Source organism: Astatotilapia calliptera, chromosome 16 (genome assembly GCF_900246225.1).
Source record: "Astatotilapia calliptera chromosome 16, fAstCal1.2, whole genome shotgun sequence".
NCBI lineage: Eukaryota > Metazoa > Chordata > Actinopteri > Cichliformes > Cichlidae > Astatotilapia > Astatotilapia calliptera.
In genome coordinates, this window is record NC_039317.1 from 12811494 (window position 1) to 12830655 (window position 19162).

The 19162-nt window shown below is 38.9% G+C and overlaps 2 protein-coding genes across 3 annotated transcripts; both read left to right on the forward strand.

Moving 5' to 3' along the window:
• The first annotated feature begins 6578 nt into the window (after positions 1–6578).
• On the forward strand, positions 6579–10324 carry gpr183a (G protein-coupled receptor 183a). The gene is made up of 2 exons (XM_026145714.1): positions 6579–6641; positions 8550–10324. Exon 2 carries the CDS (start codon positions 8568–8570, stop codon positions 9666–9668), a length of 1101 nt encoding a protein of 366 aa, XP_026001499.1. The 5' UTR covers positions 6579–6641; positions 8550–8567; the 3' UTR covers positions 9669–10324.
• On the forward strand, positions 6586–18729 carry gpr18 (G protein-coupled receptor 18). Of its 2 annotated transcripts, none has more exons than XM_026145716.1 (3): positions 6586–6641; positions 17042–17091; positions 17382–18729. In XM_026145716.1, exons 2-3 carry the CDS (start codon positions 17057–17059, stop codon positions 18391–18393), a joined length of 1047 nt encoding a protein of 348 aa, XP_026001501.1. In that variant the 5' UTR covers positions 6586–6641; positions 17042–17056; the 3' UTR covers positions 18394–18729. The 2 variants fall into 2 exon arrangements, with proteins under 2 accessions (XP_026001501.1, XP_026001502.1); XM_026145717.1 differs by lacking the exon at positions 6586–6641 and adding an exon at positions 16201–16316.
• The last annotated feature ends 433 nt before the right edge of the window (positions 18730–19162 follow it).

The window sequence follows — 19162 nt, forward strand, 5'->3', positions numbered from 1 at the left end:
CTCTTCACCCTATCTCTAAGAGCCACTCTTTGAAGGAAAATAATTCTGCTGCTTGTATCTGTGATATCTAATGAGCTTGGAAAGAAAGTGATTAGATTTCTTTAACGTTTTTTTTTTTTTTAAGGTTTCAGCTCTCATCTGAGAAGCTTCTTCAGGTAAAAAGCAAATGGTAAAGAGTCCCAGGTATTTAATCCCTAGTGGGAGTTGTTAAGAGTGTCGTTGACCCACTATTGATCATGTGCCTCATCACATGCTCCAAGGTGTGAAAAAGGTTTTGGGCGAAACCATTGTGAGACTTTGCCTCGCCCCATTATGTGACCCATTGAGATCATCTGATGCAAGATGTGAGTGGGGTTGAGGCACCTCGGATGGGATCTCAAAACTGCATTGTAGGTGCCAGAGAGTTGGTGTCATAAGACACCCCCTCTGTTCAAAGATGCTTGTTCACAGTGGGCATAGATGGTCTCTTTCACTCCTCTTTCCAGCCATCTGTCTTCTCTATAGTGTATAAAAGCCTATTTCTTCTTAAAAGGTGCACAATTGCAGAGGTGGGAAGCAATGAAGCAAAAAATCCTGTGTTACTGTACTTAAGTAGAATTTTCCATTATCTTTACTTTCCTTGAGTATTTAGTTTTCTGGAAACTTTTTACTTTTACTTTTTACATTTATTTTCTTACAAATATCTCTACTTCCTACTGCTTACATTTTCAAAACAGGGTAGTTACTTTTGGTTTAAGACATTTGAGGAGTTATTATTTCACGCTACTGTATACCTTCAATCCTGAATGTTTTTGATTCAATCACCACGGCTTATCATGAAAAAGGCAAATGAAAAAGACAAAATCATGTAATTTATGCATGATTTACTGCGCAATATTCAGGTGTTCTTACTTCAGCATCTAGCTACCCCTACAGAGAGAAATGAGCACAAAGAGTGACATTTTGTTTTTGTTTAAAAGTGGTAGGTAATTTCAAATGTAGCGTTTCTATCAGCTCAACAAACATCAGCAAACACACAAACTGTTTCTGTGAAGCTTAGGGCACACTCTGTATGCTAGTTAAAGGTACAATTGCGATATTTCCCAACAGGAGAAAAGAATGAGAGCTCACGTCACTCAAAGATGGAGCAAGATGTATGAAAGACAGGAAAGGAGAGGAAGACAGAGTTCTATTTAAAGGTAAGAACAGCTAGTTATGGAGCAAGAGACATTGGAAAAGAGAAAAAAAAGTACTTTTGTGAAATCTGAAATGCAATTTTTTATTTTTTTTTTTAAATTGAGATCCCAAGGGAGACTCCCCCCCCCCCCCCCCCCCCCGTATTTATTGAACTTCCATTGGTACCTGTGAAGCTGTACAAAACCGTGCAGCTAGATGTTACCGTTTTTCTCGATTGCTTAAACAAATTTTTTGAAACTATGCCTCGTATTCTCAAAACACAAATCCATAACATCTCACCCAATTTCCCAAACATCGTATTTTGAGGTCAAAATGAAGCTCTACACCCAAAACCATACCCTATGGTTTTGGTTCTGCCTGGGAGGCTATGAAGGCAGAAAGATGTTAGAAAACCTCATGAACCAGAGCAGCGCGATGGAAGCTAACATTATCCCAAACAAAAACGTAGTGAGGGTGCTCTGGCTGTGCTGGTTCCCTGTAGTCCAACTGGAACATATTTTGTCTTAGACCATCAAGAAAAGTAAGGAGAAGCATGGTGTTATAGGGTCCTAGAATGGCATGGCGGTGGAGTATCCCTCCATGGCTGATGGCTGCACACAGAGTGACATTCCCTCCACGCTGACCAGGGACATTTACAGTAGCCCGATGGTCAATTATGTTCCTCCAACTCTACCTCATCCACCTCCTCCTCACTGGTGTCCTAGACTGCCTTCTCCTCCTCCTCCTCCTTGACCTTTTCCTTTGCTTGTTTTTGGATCCATTGTTTCATCCTAAATGAGCTGACTTTGGCCATTTTGTCTATCCATCAAAGTTTCTGATTGGTCTGTGATACAGTTTGACTCCTAGTGTTTCCACTATTGAGCTAAAGGTGTGCTGATGTGAGAACATTATTGACTGCTAGTGCTTTCTAAGTGACCACATGGTGTCAGAACTGACAAATGTAGGGATTTTTGAGTAGAGTTTTGCAGTAACAGTTCACCACATCTGACTCATGTGGTAAAGCAGGGGCATAGTGTTTACAGTTCAGTGTTTACAGTGGGTGTCCGTTTTGGAAAGTGTCATTATGGTTATTAAATTTGGGTTCACGAGACTGGTTATAGTGTTTAAGCAATCAAGAAAAACTGTAAGATCTTTCTCCTACTTATGAATAGCACTCAGTGTGCTGCTATGTTGAGCATATAGTAAGAATAAAAGGAGGCAGAAATAAAATGAGTTCTGTCTTTTCGCTAATATAATTTTATTACATTAATATAGCACAAGGTTCAGTTTGCTTTGGACAAAAATAGCTGGTAGAAACATCTTATAAAGAGTTATCTTTGTTTACTTTCTTACTTTAAGTTTATTTCAGAGCCTTTACCTGTACGTATACTCCACTTTTGCTTCAGTGTAAAAGTTGAAACAGTACTTCAACTTTTACAAGATTATTTTTAAACCCACTTAATTACAGAATGTCTGCATTTTAGCCACCTCGCCACACGTGTAAGGAAAATCTATTTGTGTGTTGAGCAGCAGAGTTGAGTTGAGTATGTGGTTTGCGCCAATAAAAGACTCGTCAAATCTTCTCTGTCAAACAGCTTATTCTGCTATTAACGCTTGTTTGGTGTTGGTTATTGGATCAGATTATTGATGTCTGAAAAATAAACAAGACATATTGCTAATTTATCAATTTATTAATATAACTAACAGGAGCCTCAGTCCTCCAAGATGACAATGCTCGTCCCTGTAGAGTGGGGTTTCCAACAATATAAACAGGGGTGCACATAAGTGGTCTGCAGGTGCGCATTCGCTGTCAAAATAAAAGACGCGCACCAGATAAGAAGTTGCAATGCGTGTTTGCGTACATAAGATTTTCTGGAGGAGGACAGACATTAGTTTAGAACTCTTAAAGATGTCGAAGAAGCAAGCTCCTGTAAGCAGTTACTTTGGTGTTCCTCCACCTCCAAAGAAATGTCAGAAGGAGTCCGAACCGCAAAAGAAGCGCGTATTCTCGGAAAAGTGGTTGCAGGAGGTGAGCCGGCTTCAAACAAATGATGAACGCACAGATTTATGATTACATACTCTCTCCATTCCATCCGAAGTTGAATAGACTTTTTATTTGACTTTTATTCTTGAGTAGAAATAAAATGAAACAGCACAGGATTCTGTTACCTTTGGGATCAGACCAGTTCAATCAGTTAGAAAAACAGATTTAATTTGCTGGGCAAGGTTGTTGTCAAAGAAGATACTAAAGAGAAGTACTTGTGTAAGATAAACTACCTTAACCACTGTACGTAGATCTCAAAGAAATTCCTGAAATTGTCAATTATCTCTGAGTTGCTTTAGCTTAATTGTGCAAAACTCTTGAGCCAGCCCTAATTTCTTTACACTGTATATTGATAGGAAAATGGGGGAAAATCTGATTTTAGTGAAACATTTTAAACATTTTACCAGTTAATTTTAGTTTTCAAATTTCAATATCTATCTATTAATTCCATGCAATTTCCTCTAGTTAGGGCAATGTGTACACCCTGCATGCACAGATAGTGACATAAATCTCTTTTAGGCCTGCTGATTCCAACACTGACTTGAAATTTATCTCTTTTTGTTGCAGGTAGAAGAACTGTAAAGGCATTACTGCCATCCTGTGACTTCTTTATGCTATGACGCAAGTACTGTGTGTACCATGTGTTGGGAGCGAAGCTTTGACCTTCTCGTTTTCTTTCTCCTGTTGCAACATAATCTAAATATCTCAACCCGCAGTGCATTCCACTTGCCAGAAGAGAGCACTGCTCCTGGGTAGATGCTCCTGATCTGACGGAGAGAGTTTGATAATCGGCCAGATACAGTTAAGAAAAACTGTTGTGACATGACAAGAAAGGCACATGTATAAGGATTGCAAGAGCATAGTTATTGCGACATGTCCTCTGCTCTACATGGTCCCACTTCCCGCTAATAAACTGTATAAAGTCATTGTCATCACAGGAACCCATTGGTCCACAGGCCACTGAATTGCATTAATGTTGAAATGATGATTTGTAAATATGTTTAAAAGTAGTTATATGAACTTGGTTTTGAAGTTCTTGTAGCCAGAACAGCATCAGCTGTTATTGTCCTATAAATGAATTAAAGTAAATTGTGCTCTCAAATATTAATGCAATCACCGTATATACAATTTAGTCTCATGGGAATTTTGTTACTTGGTAGATTTGTTTTTGGCTTGTTTTCAGCAGTATGATGAATAGCCACAGGAGTTTCCTGTTGCTGTTGCACTATACTGAACCACAAGCTGAACAGCCTTTAAAAGATTGCTATCGCACTATTGATAAGCAACTCTACACATTTTTAAAATCTGTTAGTGTAAAAACTACGCTATACACCCTGTGAGTAGACCAGCCAATTCAATATGTGACATTTGTAAATCATGAACAGTTTTTTGTTTTTTGTTTTTTTTATTTAATGAGGGCAAAATTAAGGTTTTAGCTTAATGTTAAAAATTAGCAGTGTTTGGTTTCACGTGTCCTATATATTAATACTACCAAACCACAGTTCTGAACTGATTATGAACTATTTGAATACACTGACAAGTGACACATAGATCATACTACTACTGCCACACTGGCAGCATGGTCTTTACAGCCATGGTGACAATGTTTGTGTGCCATAATATGCAACTCAGGAGGAAATCCTTTTCACTGTTTCTCTGTCAAAACTTCCTTCCATGTGCACAGGATGTACAAATTTTGTTTAATTTTAAATTAAATTTTTTTTTTTTTTTTTTTACCAATTTCTCATTTTATTAGTCTTTGTTTTACGCAACTGATTTTGTTGTTATTGTCACAAAAAAAACTATCAGATATCTTTAACAAAAACCCAAGATTTACAAGAAATGTAAAAATGTTATTAGTGGCTTAGCCTTTGCACTGGTACAATATGTCTACTATGAATAGCAATGGTAAAATTCTTTGCCTTTTGTCTGTCATCACCGGGCGTGTTCTGGCTGTCTAAAGACCAGTGAGTCAGACGCACAAGGACAGGCCATGAGGAAGTTAACTGCTTCCTCTCTCTCACTACCAGACATGTTTTGAAGGAAGAAAGTTTGTGGCCAACAAAAAAAAAACCCCAAAAAAACAAGAACAACAGAAATTCTTTTAGAAATATTTCCATTTCCCACCACCTTAACAAGCATTTAATAGATGTTCTTAGTGATTTTTTTAATTTTTCTTTGAAGTTTGAAGTTGAAGTTCTTCCACACCTTAAAAGCAGTGAACTGAATGACTGAATGGAAAAACAAAAGGTGCAGAAAAGATATTTATGCTCTCCACTATACAGTTGCCATCACACTTCACATCCTGTAGTTGTGCGCGTTCAAATTCAAAGTATCCTAAAGGGCGGTGGTGATTTAAAGGTGTTAAAACCACAGGATAACTGTTGCTATAAGCTGTAAGTATACCGAATTTGAAGCTCTAATTTGAGCATAGCAATAGCATTTTGTCTTAAAGTTAATTGATGCCTTCAGAAAACCTGCTCATTTAAAAGCACAGGTATGTAAAATCATTTTTTCTTTTTTCTCTGCAATATATCAAAGCATAACCACATAATACAGTGAAACCAGTCTCTGATCTCTTACTCCAAAGCATGTTTGCGACTACCACATTTGCCTGCGGGGATTCTTTACTATATTTGTGTCGTCTCAGATCTGTGTGGTTCGTCAACTTTGAAAGTGAGCCTGAGCTAATAACATCAAAGCCAATGTATCTTTGGACTGAAGGGGAAGTTTATCACTCATTTAGCTATCACTCATTTGTTTAGTCTAGGGGAAAACTGATCAGAAGGAAGCGAATTACTCTGAGCTTGAATTGAGGATTACTGGAGAGAAGTGCGGTGCTGTTGTGGGCCAGTCTCTTTACAATAATACATTAAGAAAAACAAAATTGCTGTGTTGCATATATGATTTTATAAAAATGCTGACGGTCATACTCCTGCACCTGAAGCAACATCCTCCCATGAGTACTCACATGGGCACAGCATGTGTATGAAACCTACATTTTGCCCCCCCGCTCAAAAAGTCACACATGACTCACCACCCACTTTTTAGACCACAAATGCCAATGAAATGATTTGTTTTATTTTGATGTAACGAGTGACACTGAGCACGTCTTTTGGCGTTATCAGTAGGTGTTTTGCAAGATTTTTTTTAAAGACAAAACTTTTGAAAAAGTTGAGTTAAAGCGAGAAAAGTGAGAGACGGGCAAACGGTGCGAAAGAAACAGAGAGAGAGAGAGAGAAACTGAGCGCTAGAACAGGATATTTTGTCACTATGGTTACTGGCAGGAGATACTGATCTTGATTACTTTGTCTTGTTATTTTCACCCAGGTCAGTGTGACGGTACCGCGCTCAGGGCAGCTGTGATATCTTTCCGCCAAAAATAACGTCGGTTGAATAAATGGGACTTCAAGTCTGATGAGCAGCACGTTCCATCTGTAAGGTAAGTTTCTCTCTGTGTTTTTTCCAAACTTTAACTTGTTTTGTAGTGTAACGGTGAACACCGTGTCTCTTTTGACTTGCCAAAATCAATTTCAGGTGATCATATAGATTAATATACGTGGACTAAATGTATGAAAACAGGGCATAGACTAGAGTCAGGAATTTACTCCACGTAAATGTCTCACACCAAAGCAAAAAGTGTTTTTAAATAAACATTTTTAAATATCGTTACAATCTTCATCCTTTATTCTTTAATGTAATTGAATTTGGCAGATTCAGAAAAACAAAATACTCGCTCACTTGTGTAAACGTGACATTACCACAATCACATTACTAACTATCTTAAGAAACACACTTTTATAACACACACACTTCAAATTTGTGAAGTCATACAACAGCTTTTTGAAACTATTTAAACACAACAGTGTTCAATTCAATTCAATTTTATTTATATAGCGCCAAATCACAACAAAAATCGCCTCAAGGCGCTTCATAGATACAGAGAAAAACCCAATAATCTTAAGACCCCCTATGAGCAAGCACTTTGACGACAGTGGGAAGGAAACAGTGTTGTTGCAGGTTTGTCCAAAATGCAATTGGTGGGCCAGGAAACATTTTTCTCCACCCCACCATGTGGTCAAACAGATAGATAGAATGATAAGGCAGTCTCAATGTACACAATGTGGCACTCCAACTGCCTTCAAGGGTAGAGTACCTTGGGGAAGCTCACTTCCTCATACCCAAGGCCAGCTAGTAACACCGCTTTTTTTTTTTTTAATAAACTTTTTTTTTGTGCTGTTTATGTGACAGAGTTGCAGCTGCATTGAGAATAGCCGTTGAGCAGAGGCATTGTTCACTGACTTCCTTCATGGCACTTTTAACCACACGCGCTATGCCAGAAACGTCCTGTGAGTCAAAAATTTAAATAAAGGATTGGAACAGTTTGGAAATGAACGTGACTTGTGCTATTTTCCCTGGTAGTCACTTGAGACAGAAATATAAGAAATATAAAACCAATTTCATGTATGAAAAGGAAAATATGCTATATTAAAAAAAACAAACCACAATCATCTGTCAGAATAGAAAAGAAGAAGAGCTGCATATGCAGATTAAAAGCTAAATATGCTAACCTCACGCTGCGAAAAAGTAGCCAGTCGGGACATAAATGTACAACCTTTGGAGGCGTTCGTTTATCTTTTCGTAATGCATTATGAGGTTGGCTCAGGATTTTATGAATCATCTGGGTCGATGGGACTGTGATGTTTGAAAGCCAAGGCTTCATACGTGTGGCTGTTTACATGTGCTTTGCAGTTCCAGTCTGTCACCAGTTCCTCTCAGATATCAGGTGTATCTTTGTTTGCACAAAATTTCAAACCACAAGATGGCACTACAAAGCAAAAAATCTATTTGTACCTTACAGCACTTTGTTCACAGTGTTCACTGTTTCACAACTCATTGTTAACTCTTGCTGTTGACAGATCAGGTTTTACTTTCATGAAGAACAAAATAGTCAATTTGCTTGCTTTGACTGTCCATAGCAACAGTTTTTTTAAAATATAACTTTATAATTTGTTAGAGTTTAGAAACACAACCTAAAAGATAATGTCAGCATTGCCATTTAAGATTTTTTTTTAATGATACTGCCATTCACGCAACAATTTTGTAGACTGTGAGGAAATTGACTTTTACTTCCCTTTCGAAACACGGTCATGGATCTGTAACCCTCTATGTGTTCTCACACCAATGTTGACAATAGTTTCATATCATCATAAAGAAAGTCTCAGCAGTTCAGTTTATTTATTTATTTTCCTTTAATTTGTTACATACAAAAAATAAGAAAAAAACTCAAAGCAATGTGTTACTCTCTAGATTGAAACCAAGTGTGATTGTATTTTTTTCTTTTATGCAGATACTCAATAAATTTAAGATGGGTTCTGCCGCCGCAACCACAACCGTCAACAGTACCTCTAACTGTACCACCCTGTATGCTCATCGGGAGTATGCCAAAATCCTCATGCCTCTTTTCTACAGCCTTGTGTTCTTTGTGGGACTGTTTGGTAACTGCCTGGCCCTCCATGTAATCCGTCCCAATCTGAAGAAGATAAACTCCACTACCTTGTACTCTCTCAACCTGGTCATATCCGACATCCTCTTCACCCTCTCTCTGCCTTTGAGGATCATCTACTATGCTTTGGGTTTCCACTGGCCACTAGGAGAAGCTCTGTGCAAGATCTCAGGCCTTATCTTCTATATCAACACCTATGCGGGAGTCAACTTCATGACCTGTCTCAGTGTGGACCGCTTCATCGCCGTGGTCTTGCCTCTGCGTTTTGCCCGACTCAGGAAAGTCAGTAACGTGCGCTACATTTGTGTTGGCGTGTGGCTGCTGGTCCTGGGTCAGACACTCCCACTGCTTTACATTAACATGTGCCACAATGAACCTGATGGCTACATCACCTGCATGGAATACCCCAACCTTGATAAAGTTCCACATATTGCCACTACACTGATTGGTGCTGTTGGCTTGGGTTATGTTATCCCTGTCGTCACCATCCTGGTGTGTTATTCTGTCTTATGCTCCAAGCTTCACTTAACAGCCAAGAACAACCATTTAACAGAAAAGTCCGGCAGGAGCCGCAAGGCCATCGGAGTGATCTGCTGCGTGTCCGTGGTGTTTATCGTGTGCTTCAGCCCCTACCACATTGACCTCCTGCAGTACATGATCCGCAAGCTGGTGTCGGAACCCGACTGCAGTCAGCTCACAGCCTTTCAGGTGTCACTGCACATCACCGTATGTCTGATGAACCTCAACTCCTGCTTGGATCCGTTTATCTATTTCTTTGCCTGTAAGGGCTACAAAAGAAAACTCCTGAAAATCCTGAAGGTGCACGTTAGCATGTCATTCTCCAGCGCAGTGAGAGTGTCTCCTGAAGGTTCCTCCAAGGATTTCCTCGACGGTAACAAGATCCAGCTAAACAGCTCAGTTATGGGAACAGTCACAGAACGAAGATCCCACTATCACGACTGATCTAAAGAATTAAGGGACAAAGAGCTGCACAGAATAAGAGGAATCTTTTTGTTTCGTTTTGTTTTTCTCAGGGTGACTTTTCTCAAAGATAGTGTCTCAAATAAAGAGGTTTTAACCTTTAAATGGACTTTTGCATCATCACAAATGCCCAGCATCTGTAGACACTGGAAATGGATTGTTTTCCACAAGTGAAAGCACTCAAAGGACATTTCTGGAAATGTCTGAGAATTCAAGGAGGAACCTGTTGCAGAGCTAACATGGAGAATGGGAAGAAACCACAGTACCAATAGAGCCACACAGGTCTGGAAGGCACCAGCCTGGATTCAAAACCAGCAAGCTCACATCAAAGGCACTCACTTACAGTGATACTTCTATGAACTGAAATGTAAGGATGAATTAGATCTGACAGAAGTTTCATTCTCGTACAGAATCACGCTTCAATTGTCTTTTATTTTCCCCAAGTTTCGGTTCAGCTTTCAGGTGTAATAGTTCAGGGAAATCGACAGAGATTATTCCAACTCTCTGCCAACCTTAAATGTTTGCAAAAGCAACATATTTAATATTTTCCTGTTTGGATAATCATGCATTGTTATTTAGTGGCTTGAGGATGAGGTTGTTTTTTTATTGTTTGTTTGTTGTTTATTTAAAGAGACGTTTGCAACAACTTTAACTGTTCTGGATCTGTTTCTATAGTTATTATTTTCTGTCTGCGCAAGAGTTAGAGACGCAGTGGTTTCAAGTGCTATATGTTCCACCACCAGCAGTTTGTTATGTTTCTTGTTGAATTTTATGGTCTATATTTTAGGTTTAATGTGTGAACAACACACAGCATTTACCACATGTAAATAGGCCACAGGAACGGCCGTCATAAAACTGTATGCCATGTGTAGTGATATATTTATAAAACCGCTGAAAAACTGCAGAAACTGCATTTCACCCTGTGGTTTGCTAAGTGATTAACATCTGTTAAGTCAGTCATAAAACTGTTTAGCTTTGCGAGCGAGCTCGTAGTACTCAACAAAAAATTTGGGGGCATTAGAAATCTTTAAATATGTAACCATTATACCGTACTTTCGGAAGGGTGCTAAACTTATTCTTTAGTATGATTTTAGAAGTACAACTAGTGCAATAAAGCCTGAGGTAGACCAATCATCATACATGTGTGGCTGGAATTACCCGAAGAAACGGAAAGCATTGCAAAACTCTAAATTCACAAAAAAATAAAGTGTAGCTAAATCTGAAGATAGTTAGAAAACCTTTAAAGGCCCTTGATCTTTGCCAGTCTTTAAGTTTAATTGATTGTAACTTTATAACACATTGTATTATTTACTTTAGTTCAATCTGTTACTTTTCTTATTGGAGCAGCTCTAACAGCATCATTTTCTTGGGGATTATAAAGTATTCTGATTCCGATTCTGCCCAGATACTGATATGCTTTTTTTCCTTTTTACTGCACCTTGTGTAACTATAATTGGTAAATGAAAACTCTTCACAGCATTGTTTTTGGAGCAATTGTCACTTCAATGCTTGACATGTTTATGCAGCACTGTACATAATAAATGACTTGTAATAATTATTAATAATGTTTTGGATGTGACTGAGATTGTGTTTATATTGTGGTTATATCCGCTTCTTGCTGGATGCAAACAGCAGCTCTGTTTATAGTATATTGAGTCACCACTACGAATCGTTCTTAGATTTAACACCCATTTCACGTTATCTCACAACACCATCACCTTCCCACTGAACTAGAAGGCCATGAAGGGATGTCAGGTCTGGTTATTAGAAATTCAGTCAACACAGATGTGTTTTATCAGTGAAGCAGCAGAAATTGTGCACATATAAATTTCAATATTTGAGGTAAGAAAGAATTATAAAATATAACAGAATATTGCATGCATCCAACAATATTTTTAAGGACATTGAGAAATGAGCACTAGTTTAACTAATTTAACTGGTTAAGTAAGCCAAATGCTTGGTCTGAGGTTTGAGAAAAAAGAACAGTGGTGTGGTGGAATGCAAACTCTCACCTCTTGCATAGCAGCCTGCACCCAACAGTACACCACCATGAACTTATACCTTTCAGCACAAAGTTCAGAGAGCGTCTACTGTAAGCTGGCATCAAAAGGTCTGAAAAAATATGTGCGAGGATTTATTTTTACTGCCTTCGCATTTTGGAAAGGTGTAAACTTTTTGCTTTTAGTTTGAATTACACATGTGTTGGGAGACTGTGACAGGCCTTTTGGTCGGTTCAAGCTACTGAAGACAGTTTGAACTTTAGTTCTAGAATTTGATCTTATATTTGTTTACATATCTTGCTATCAGGTTGCACAATTCTGTCTAATTTGCTAAGATTGTGAAACAGTGGCCTTTTTTGGCTGTTGTGTTTAGAACAGAGCAGAACAGAAGGAATATTTCTGAAGGAGGCTTTGATATGCGATTGCAAAGAAACGGAGCACAATGTTAAAAAAAGACTAACTAGTGAGAAGTTCAGCAGCGTTTAACGCTTATGTGTCACTATAACATATGCCAGGGTGGCAGCAAACCCACAGAGCAAAACACATGGCACCATTTACAAAGTACAGTACTGTGAAGAACTTTGAACTTTGGAACGCAAGGGGTTTGTAGCACTTATTACAGAAAAATTTTATATATATGAAAAAATGCTAAGAGTGCCATTAAGTGAAGAAATCAGAGGTACTAAGAGTATCCAAAAACTGTGCCACTGATTTGTAAAAATTAGCAGTTGGGTGGAATTGCTATCAAGAAATTTACAAGTATGTAAATATAAAAGACATCAAAACATCAACAGAAAAACTTAAAGCATCTTAGTATTTGTATTAAGAAAACCTGGTACTCTTGTTACAGAGCTGCCAGCCCTCTGACACATTCACCACCCACATTTAGTGTGTCACACAAACATTTGCACTTACACATTTGAATGTCAATGTGTTTCCTGTATCACTTGATTTCTCACAAATAATCAAACGATAAAAGATAAAACGACACCATTTTAATGTATATATAAAAGGGGATGTTGAGCTCTCAAACAATAGTTTTCAAAGGCACACTGCCATCATTTAACAAATCACAACATGACCACATTAGATAAAGCCTGGTAAGTTACGCTGAAGACAGATTTGCAGTTGTAGTGTCAGAGCTAGCACGAAGGTGCTGCACCGAGAACATGGTTTATAGCTTCACCTGGATGTAATCTGATCCACAGATCTGTCAGCTGTGCTGTTTGAAAACCAAACAGCAGCGATGTACAACGATAAAAACCTGAACTCACGGTTTTGTCTCCTCTGAGTAGGCTGACATTAAAAGTACTCCAACAAGTAATTAACGTAACTTTTCGCTGTCACCTCTGTACAAACCTGATTTAATCTCTAAGCTGCAGGAAGTTTGCTGGTGTGGTAGCTGTGAGAAAAGGAGCAAAAAAGTGAAGCTGTGGTAAAAATACTTGAAACTAGACAAAATACTTGGAATGTTATCTGATGACATTTAGTCACCAGATAGAAATTAATCAGCCATTTAAGTTAACCATCTACGTCACTGTCATACGTACATGCAAAACAGCATCTTTCTTTCTTGGATTTTACGCCTTTGGTTATACAAAACAAGATATGTTTTCTTGTTTTGTTGTTCATTTTTTCATAGGTCAACTTATGTTACTGGAATGTTTTGCATTTACATAAGAGTTAAGTATGAGTCAGAATATATGCATATATTGACATATATGCATTTTGACACTGTTATCTTCGTACGTTTAGTTCAACGGGAACATGTCTCTTGATGATAGTGTGGTTTCTTCGTTTGCAATAAACACATATTTCACACATATAATTGTCAGCTGCTTCATCGTGCTTTGTTTCTGTCACTTATATTTCTCGGAGGGGCTGACAGTATGAACATCATGTCAGAATCATGGCCATAGGTCAGATATTTTAAATATGGAGGTTTTTGAGACAAACCTTTATAATAATCCCAACTAATACATGGAAAATTGACAGGTAATGAATGGGTATTTAGTTAAAGTTTAGCATGGTGCTGCATGGTGGTGGCCATGCTCTAGGTGTGAATTTAAGTGTAAATGATTCTCTTACTCTGTGTTAGCACCGTGGTAGACGCGCAACATGCTCATGGTGTGTCCTGCCTCTCACCCAGCGATGGCTAGGATAGGCTCCATGATGACTGATATTAACTAATCTTTAATAATTACAGAGTTGATGTTACTTTGTCGCATGTTGTTGTGACATAAAATGATTAATTTATGAATTAGAAATTAATTTACATGTGTGTGTGATAACAACAATATTCTAATGCATAGGTGTCAAACTCTGGCCCGCGAAGCCATACCAAATTACTATCAGAGCTGGCCTACTGGTATTATACAGCTAATATATATATATATATATATATATATATATTGTTTAGTATTAAGCTTTGCTTGTTCCATATTCAGTTTTTCAGCAAAACGTGTTTGAGTCCATAAGAAAAGATTCATTCTTATATCTGGAGGAATAAATATATTTCAATAAATATTAACGTTAGCCCGCGACTTTGTTGCAGTTTTGAATTTTGGCCCACTGTGTATTTGAGTTTGACACCCCTGTTCTAATGAAACTGGCACAAGTAACATTTTATAGACTCTTGTGGATTTTTTTTTTATAATTTTAAACATTACTTTTATATGACTCGAGCGTCATTACTGTTTAGTGTGTGTGAAAACGAGAAACACCAAAGGTCACCAAACGGGAAACAGGGAGTCCCACACAGGCCTTCTAGCACACTGCAGTGGGTCTGAAAGGGGGGCCTGATGATGAAAGTGCGCATGTGGGAGCCAGAGTGCTTCTTGGACAGGGTTGAGACAAACCATAATTCACTCTCACATTTAGACTCATCAGCTGATAAAGTACATCATAAGATCGACCTTTTTGGTATGAGCTATCACTGCTAACCACTACACCACAGCGCAGCTAACTAATGTGGTCAAAGAAAGAACCTTTTCACAATGTTTGCGTACAAAACCCTTCAACTCTGCGCCACCTTGAACAAATATTGAGTATGCGAATCCTTAAATTTATAAAGCAGTTACTACAAATAAAATATGATATACTGATATAATGCTTTCTTTAATGTAAAAATAATATATACGTTCCGCAGTGAATAAATAAGCCACAGGCTGGGTGTGTTGTAGTATTTCTTTTCAGCCTCTAGAGGGCAGTGTAAAACAGCGTAAGAGAGGTGGTGATTAACCAAATAAAATGTGCTTCTCAGAGGGGCCATATATCAATTCTAAATGTAGACGGAAGCTACAAAAGAGGACCTAATAATCATTTTATTGAAATATTACTTTTATGCTTTTACAAAAAATGGCATAGTATAAAATAGATAGTTTAAAAAGAGCAAAGGGAGAAGGGGAGAGGTAGTTGATGTCTGGTTATCTGTATAGAGAAAGCATAAATACACTCCTTGTTGCTTATACAGGTGAATAATTAAACATGTACTATAGAGTTGAATATTGACGCAACCACATGACAAGTATCAAAGAGAGGAAAACATCACACAGACTGTTGTCATAACAACATATTGCAATGAACACAAAGTACCATCTGGTGCGAGATTTTTTTTAAGACACATCAAGAGGACAAGCCGATAGATAATTATTTCCCAGGAATAAGAATTAGACTGAATGAGCTGTGATCAAAATGCAGTACTAAAAAAAACCCAAAATCCACTGACAATAAGAAGAAGTTTAGCATCAAAGCTGACAAATCTGCACGGCACAATTATGAATGTGCATCGGGGCAACATGTAAAACCTTTTGTGGGAGCCGCAAAAAAGAAAAAACCTGTGGTGAGTGATGGAAACGGTCTATTTTAAGCCCTGCGAATGAACCAGCGAGGACGTGAACAGAAGAAGTTTTGTTCTCACAAAGTTCTTTGAGTCAAACGTCCCAATTGATAGTTTTTACCACCTTACACACACACACTAATCAGACGCATTAATCTGTATTCAATCCGGGTCCACGCTGACCTTGAGCGTTTCACCTGAGCTATGCGCTTTGCATCCATTAAGCCGATGTGGTGTAAAACCATCTCCCAGCATCAGCGTGAAGTGTCTATTACCACCGTCTTATTTCCTGTTTATATGGCAACTGCCTCAACATCCTGTTTTTAATTACTTCTCTCCAGCAGCAGATGCTTCTCGCAGCAACCTGCTGTGGATTACTCCCCTGAGAACTAATGTGCTGTGACAGACCCCACTTTTCCAATCAATAACTCGCCCTAAATCTGCCATCTCTCTGCCTGCCAAACACACTCCCACTTCTAATGGCACATCATTTTCTTTAAGGGGGTGTAATTGCAGACTGTGGAAAGCTGTAGTCCATTTCTGTTCCAACCACGCAGACAGTGTAAAGGAATCTAAAAAAGAGCAGAAACTATAACGCACGGGCGACACAGGAAGTGAAGGGGGCTTTACAGCCTCTTCTGTCTCGCCACCATTACAGTCAAATTCAGAGAGAAAGTATTCACTTCCCTGTTTTGGCCGTGAGAGCTTGGTATTCTGACATCTTCATGAGCTCCATTTGGCTTCATAAACCTGCTGTTGTGAGCTTGTCAAGATGTTTGTTTGATTTTTGTGGTAAGTGCAGCCTTTTATTGTCCAGGCAAAGCTACCTGATCTGTTTCACTTTTAAGCGTTGAAGGTTGTAGTATTGGCAGACGTGTTTCATGGCTACTTTGTACAGTATGCGTCTTTTGGTGCTACTAAAAATCGATTCACATGATATGTTTGTTTCATTTACATCTTTCTTTCATCTAGATTATGTCTAGTTTGCTGTGGGATATCTAGATTGATAGATATTCTATAATTTTATTTACATACAATAAAAAAAAGTACGTAGAGTGGAGTACAGTAGAAAAGAAATGGGTAAATGTCAAACAGAAGTCACATGATTTCTTATCAAGATACTAAATCACTTTCTCAGGGATACAAATCACACTTCCACATTTGACTCTAACCACAGATTGCAGTTCAATCAAACATTTGCTTTCATTTTTTTCTTTTTCTGTTTATTTGGGTGATTTTTGTTGTCTGCAGTTATAGAAAAGCTCTCTGTTTTGCATGGTACAGCTGCACCGCATTTTAAAAATATATATTCAAATTAACAGCTGCTGCTGTCATCTGTAACATAAAAATGTCCATATTTAGAAGAAGCCACCATTTCAACTGAGTGTCACTTCTGTAAATCTAATTGTGTCGTTTTAATTCCCGTCTAGAGCAGACGGTTTGATCGTGCTAAACGTTAGGAAAGACTCTTAGTTTTACATTTTTTCTAAGTTTTATGTTTTGGTCTTTCTTCTCAGATTTTACTCGTGTGGATGGATGAGGAACAGATTCAAAACAATCCATATATGTAAGTTATATTTTGAGTTGTTTTGACAGATTATTTTGGTCATAACTGTCACTCTAAGAATTTGTAGCTGATTGAAATTATTCAGCTCCATGTAGCTGATGTACTTTTAGGGATCCACAAGTGGTAGCCAAAGTACATCCTTTTCAGTACCAAAACCTTTTTGGATGTGTCATACGAATATTAAAAGCACCACAGCTGCATCAGACATGACCACATGTGATATATAAACCGAAATGTTGAAACAAAGGTACTAATGAATGACAACTGAAACAAACGCCATTGTCTTTCAGTATGACAGTGGATCTAAACTCCACCAACATGTCTGCAACTATGAAGCCAGAGCAGGGACCAGTGGAGTACCGCATTTCAGGCCTGATTTTCTACTGCTTCATCTTCGTCATTGGAGTCATGGTTAATTTCACAGCTTTATGGGTGTTTGCCCTAACCACAAAGAAAAGGAACTCAGTCACTATCCACATGATAAACGTGGCACTGGTAGACCTCACCTTCATCCTGCTGCTTCCTTTCAGAATGGTATACCACCACCAGGACTACTGGCCTTTTGGAGATCTTTTCTGTCGAATCATGGCAGCCTTCACCATTTTCTACCCTTGCATGGCTTTGTGGCTGTTTGCCCTGATTAGCACTGACCGTTACATGGCCATTGTCCAGCCAAAGCACGGCAAGGAGTTGAGAAACGTCCCGAAGGCTGTGGTGGGCAGTGTTGGGGTCTGGGTCATGACCATGGGCAGTTCTGTACCATTGCTCTTCTCCCAGAAGGACCCTGACCGGGCCTCTAACTTCACCACCTGCATCAAGATGCAAGACATCATCCACATGCGCCATGACAACCCCGTCAACTTTGTGCGACTTATCTTTTTCTTCCTCGTCCCCATCTGCATAATGATCGGCTGCTATGTCGTCATTGTGGACAATCTGATTCATGGCCGCACCTCTAAACTCAAACCTAAAGTAAAGCAAAAGTCCATCCGGATTATAATCACGCTCATTATCCAAGTGCTGGTGTGTTTTGTGCCTTTTCATGTGTGTTTGGTTGTCCGTTTGCTGGGGAACGGCATCGACGGGGGGTATAGCACTTGGGCAGTCTTCACCACATTCCTCATGAACCTAAGCACAGTCTTGGATATCATCCTGTACTACATCGTCTCCAAGCAGTTCCAGGACAGGGTGATTAGCGTGATTCTGTACAGGAACTATCTGCGGAGCGTGAGACGAAAGAGCAGGCACACGCACACAGGCAGCATCAGATCAATGAGCAATATGACCAGCGCAATGATATGAAACAGCCACAGTCATTTCAAAATGGGACTGCGATACGTACTGTGAGCGCTTTTGCACAATGTAACACTGAATGCATCGCTGTGTACATGGTTCATTATCAAAGTCTAAATCAAGAACTTGCAATTAATTTCCAAGGTGTAATTTACACTCACAGTATGGGAGTGCTGCTGTTGTGGCAAAAAACATCTGTGTTCAGAGCTGATTGACTCACCCATGAGACTTGAGATGGTGTTTTTCTTCTTTTTTTTGTGCATCTTTGCTTTAGCAGACAAAGCACGAGTGGCTGTGTCTCAGGTGTGATGTGTGCAGGTGAAAATAAAGCTCACATTCATTTAAGATGTAGCACACAGTATCTCAATGTCTGCTTTGTTGTACGTGAACATTGAAACTCTTCTCAACCTACTCGCAGCGTCACTGACAGCCTCCACGGGGGGTGGGGGTGGGGGGGGGGGGTGGGGGGGGACTTACAGGAAACAATGGTGGGTTTTACATATTGTCTCTTTGGTTTGTTATCGTGCGGTGTTTTGAACTTTACCTCTGCAGCACCTCGGTTTCTGCAGAGGCGAAGTGAGCAAATGTTGCCATTGCTGCGGCATGATGTCATGCACACAAGGAGCAAAGTTTTTTCGGCTGCTTTTATATTTAGATTTGCATAGAAAAAAGGGAAAGTCCAACCTGTGGTGCAGCACATACAACACACCACAAGTTTTGTTAAAATTGCTGTAAATTTATTGGCCAGGTGATGGCAGCATGGCACAGCTACAACAGA

Bases quoted from the DNA above. Each gene is read 5' to 3' on its own strand.
- gpr183a (XM_026145714.1), top strand. From the start codon at position 8,568: ATGGGTTCTGCCGCCGCAACCACAACCGTCAACAGTACCTCTAACTGT.
- gpr18 (XM_026145716.1), top strand. From the start codon at position 17,057: ATGGATGAGGAACAGATTCAAAACAATCCATATAT. The intron at 17,092-17,381 runs GTAAGTTATATT...ATTGTCTTTCAG, and splicing joins ATTCAAAACAATCCATATAT to TATGACAGTGGATCTAAACT.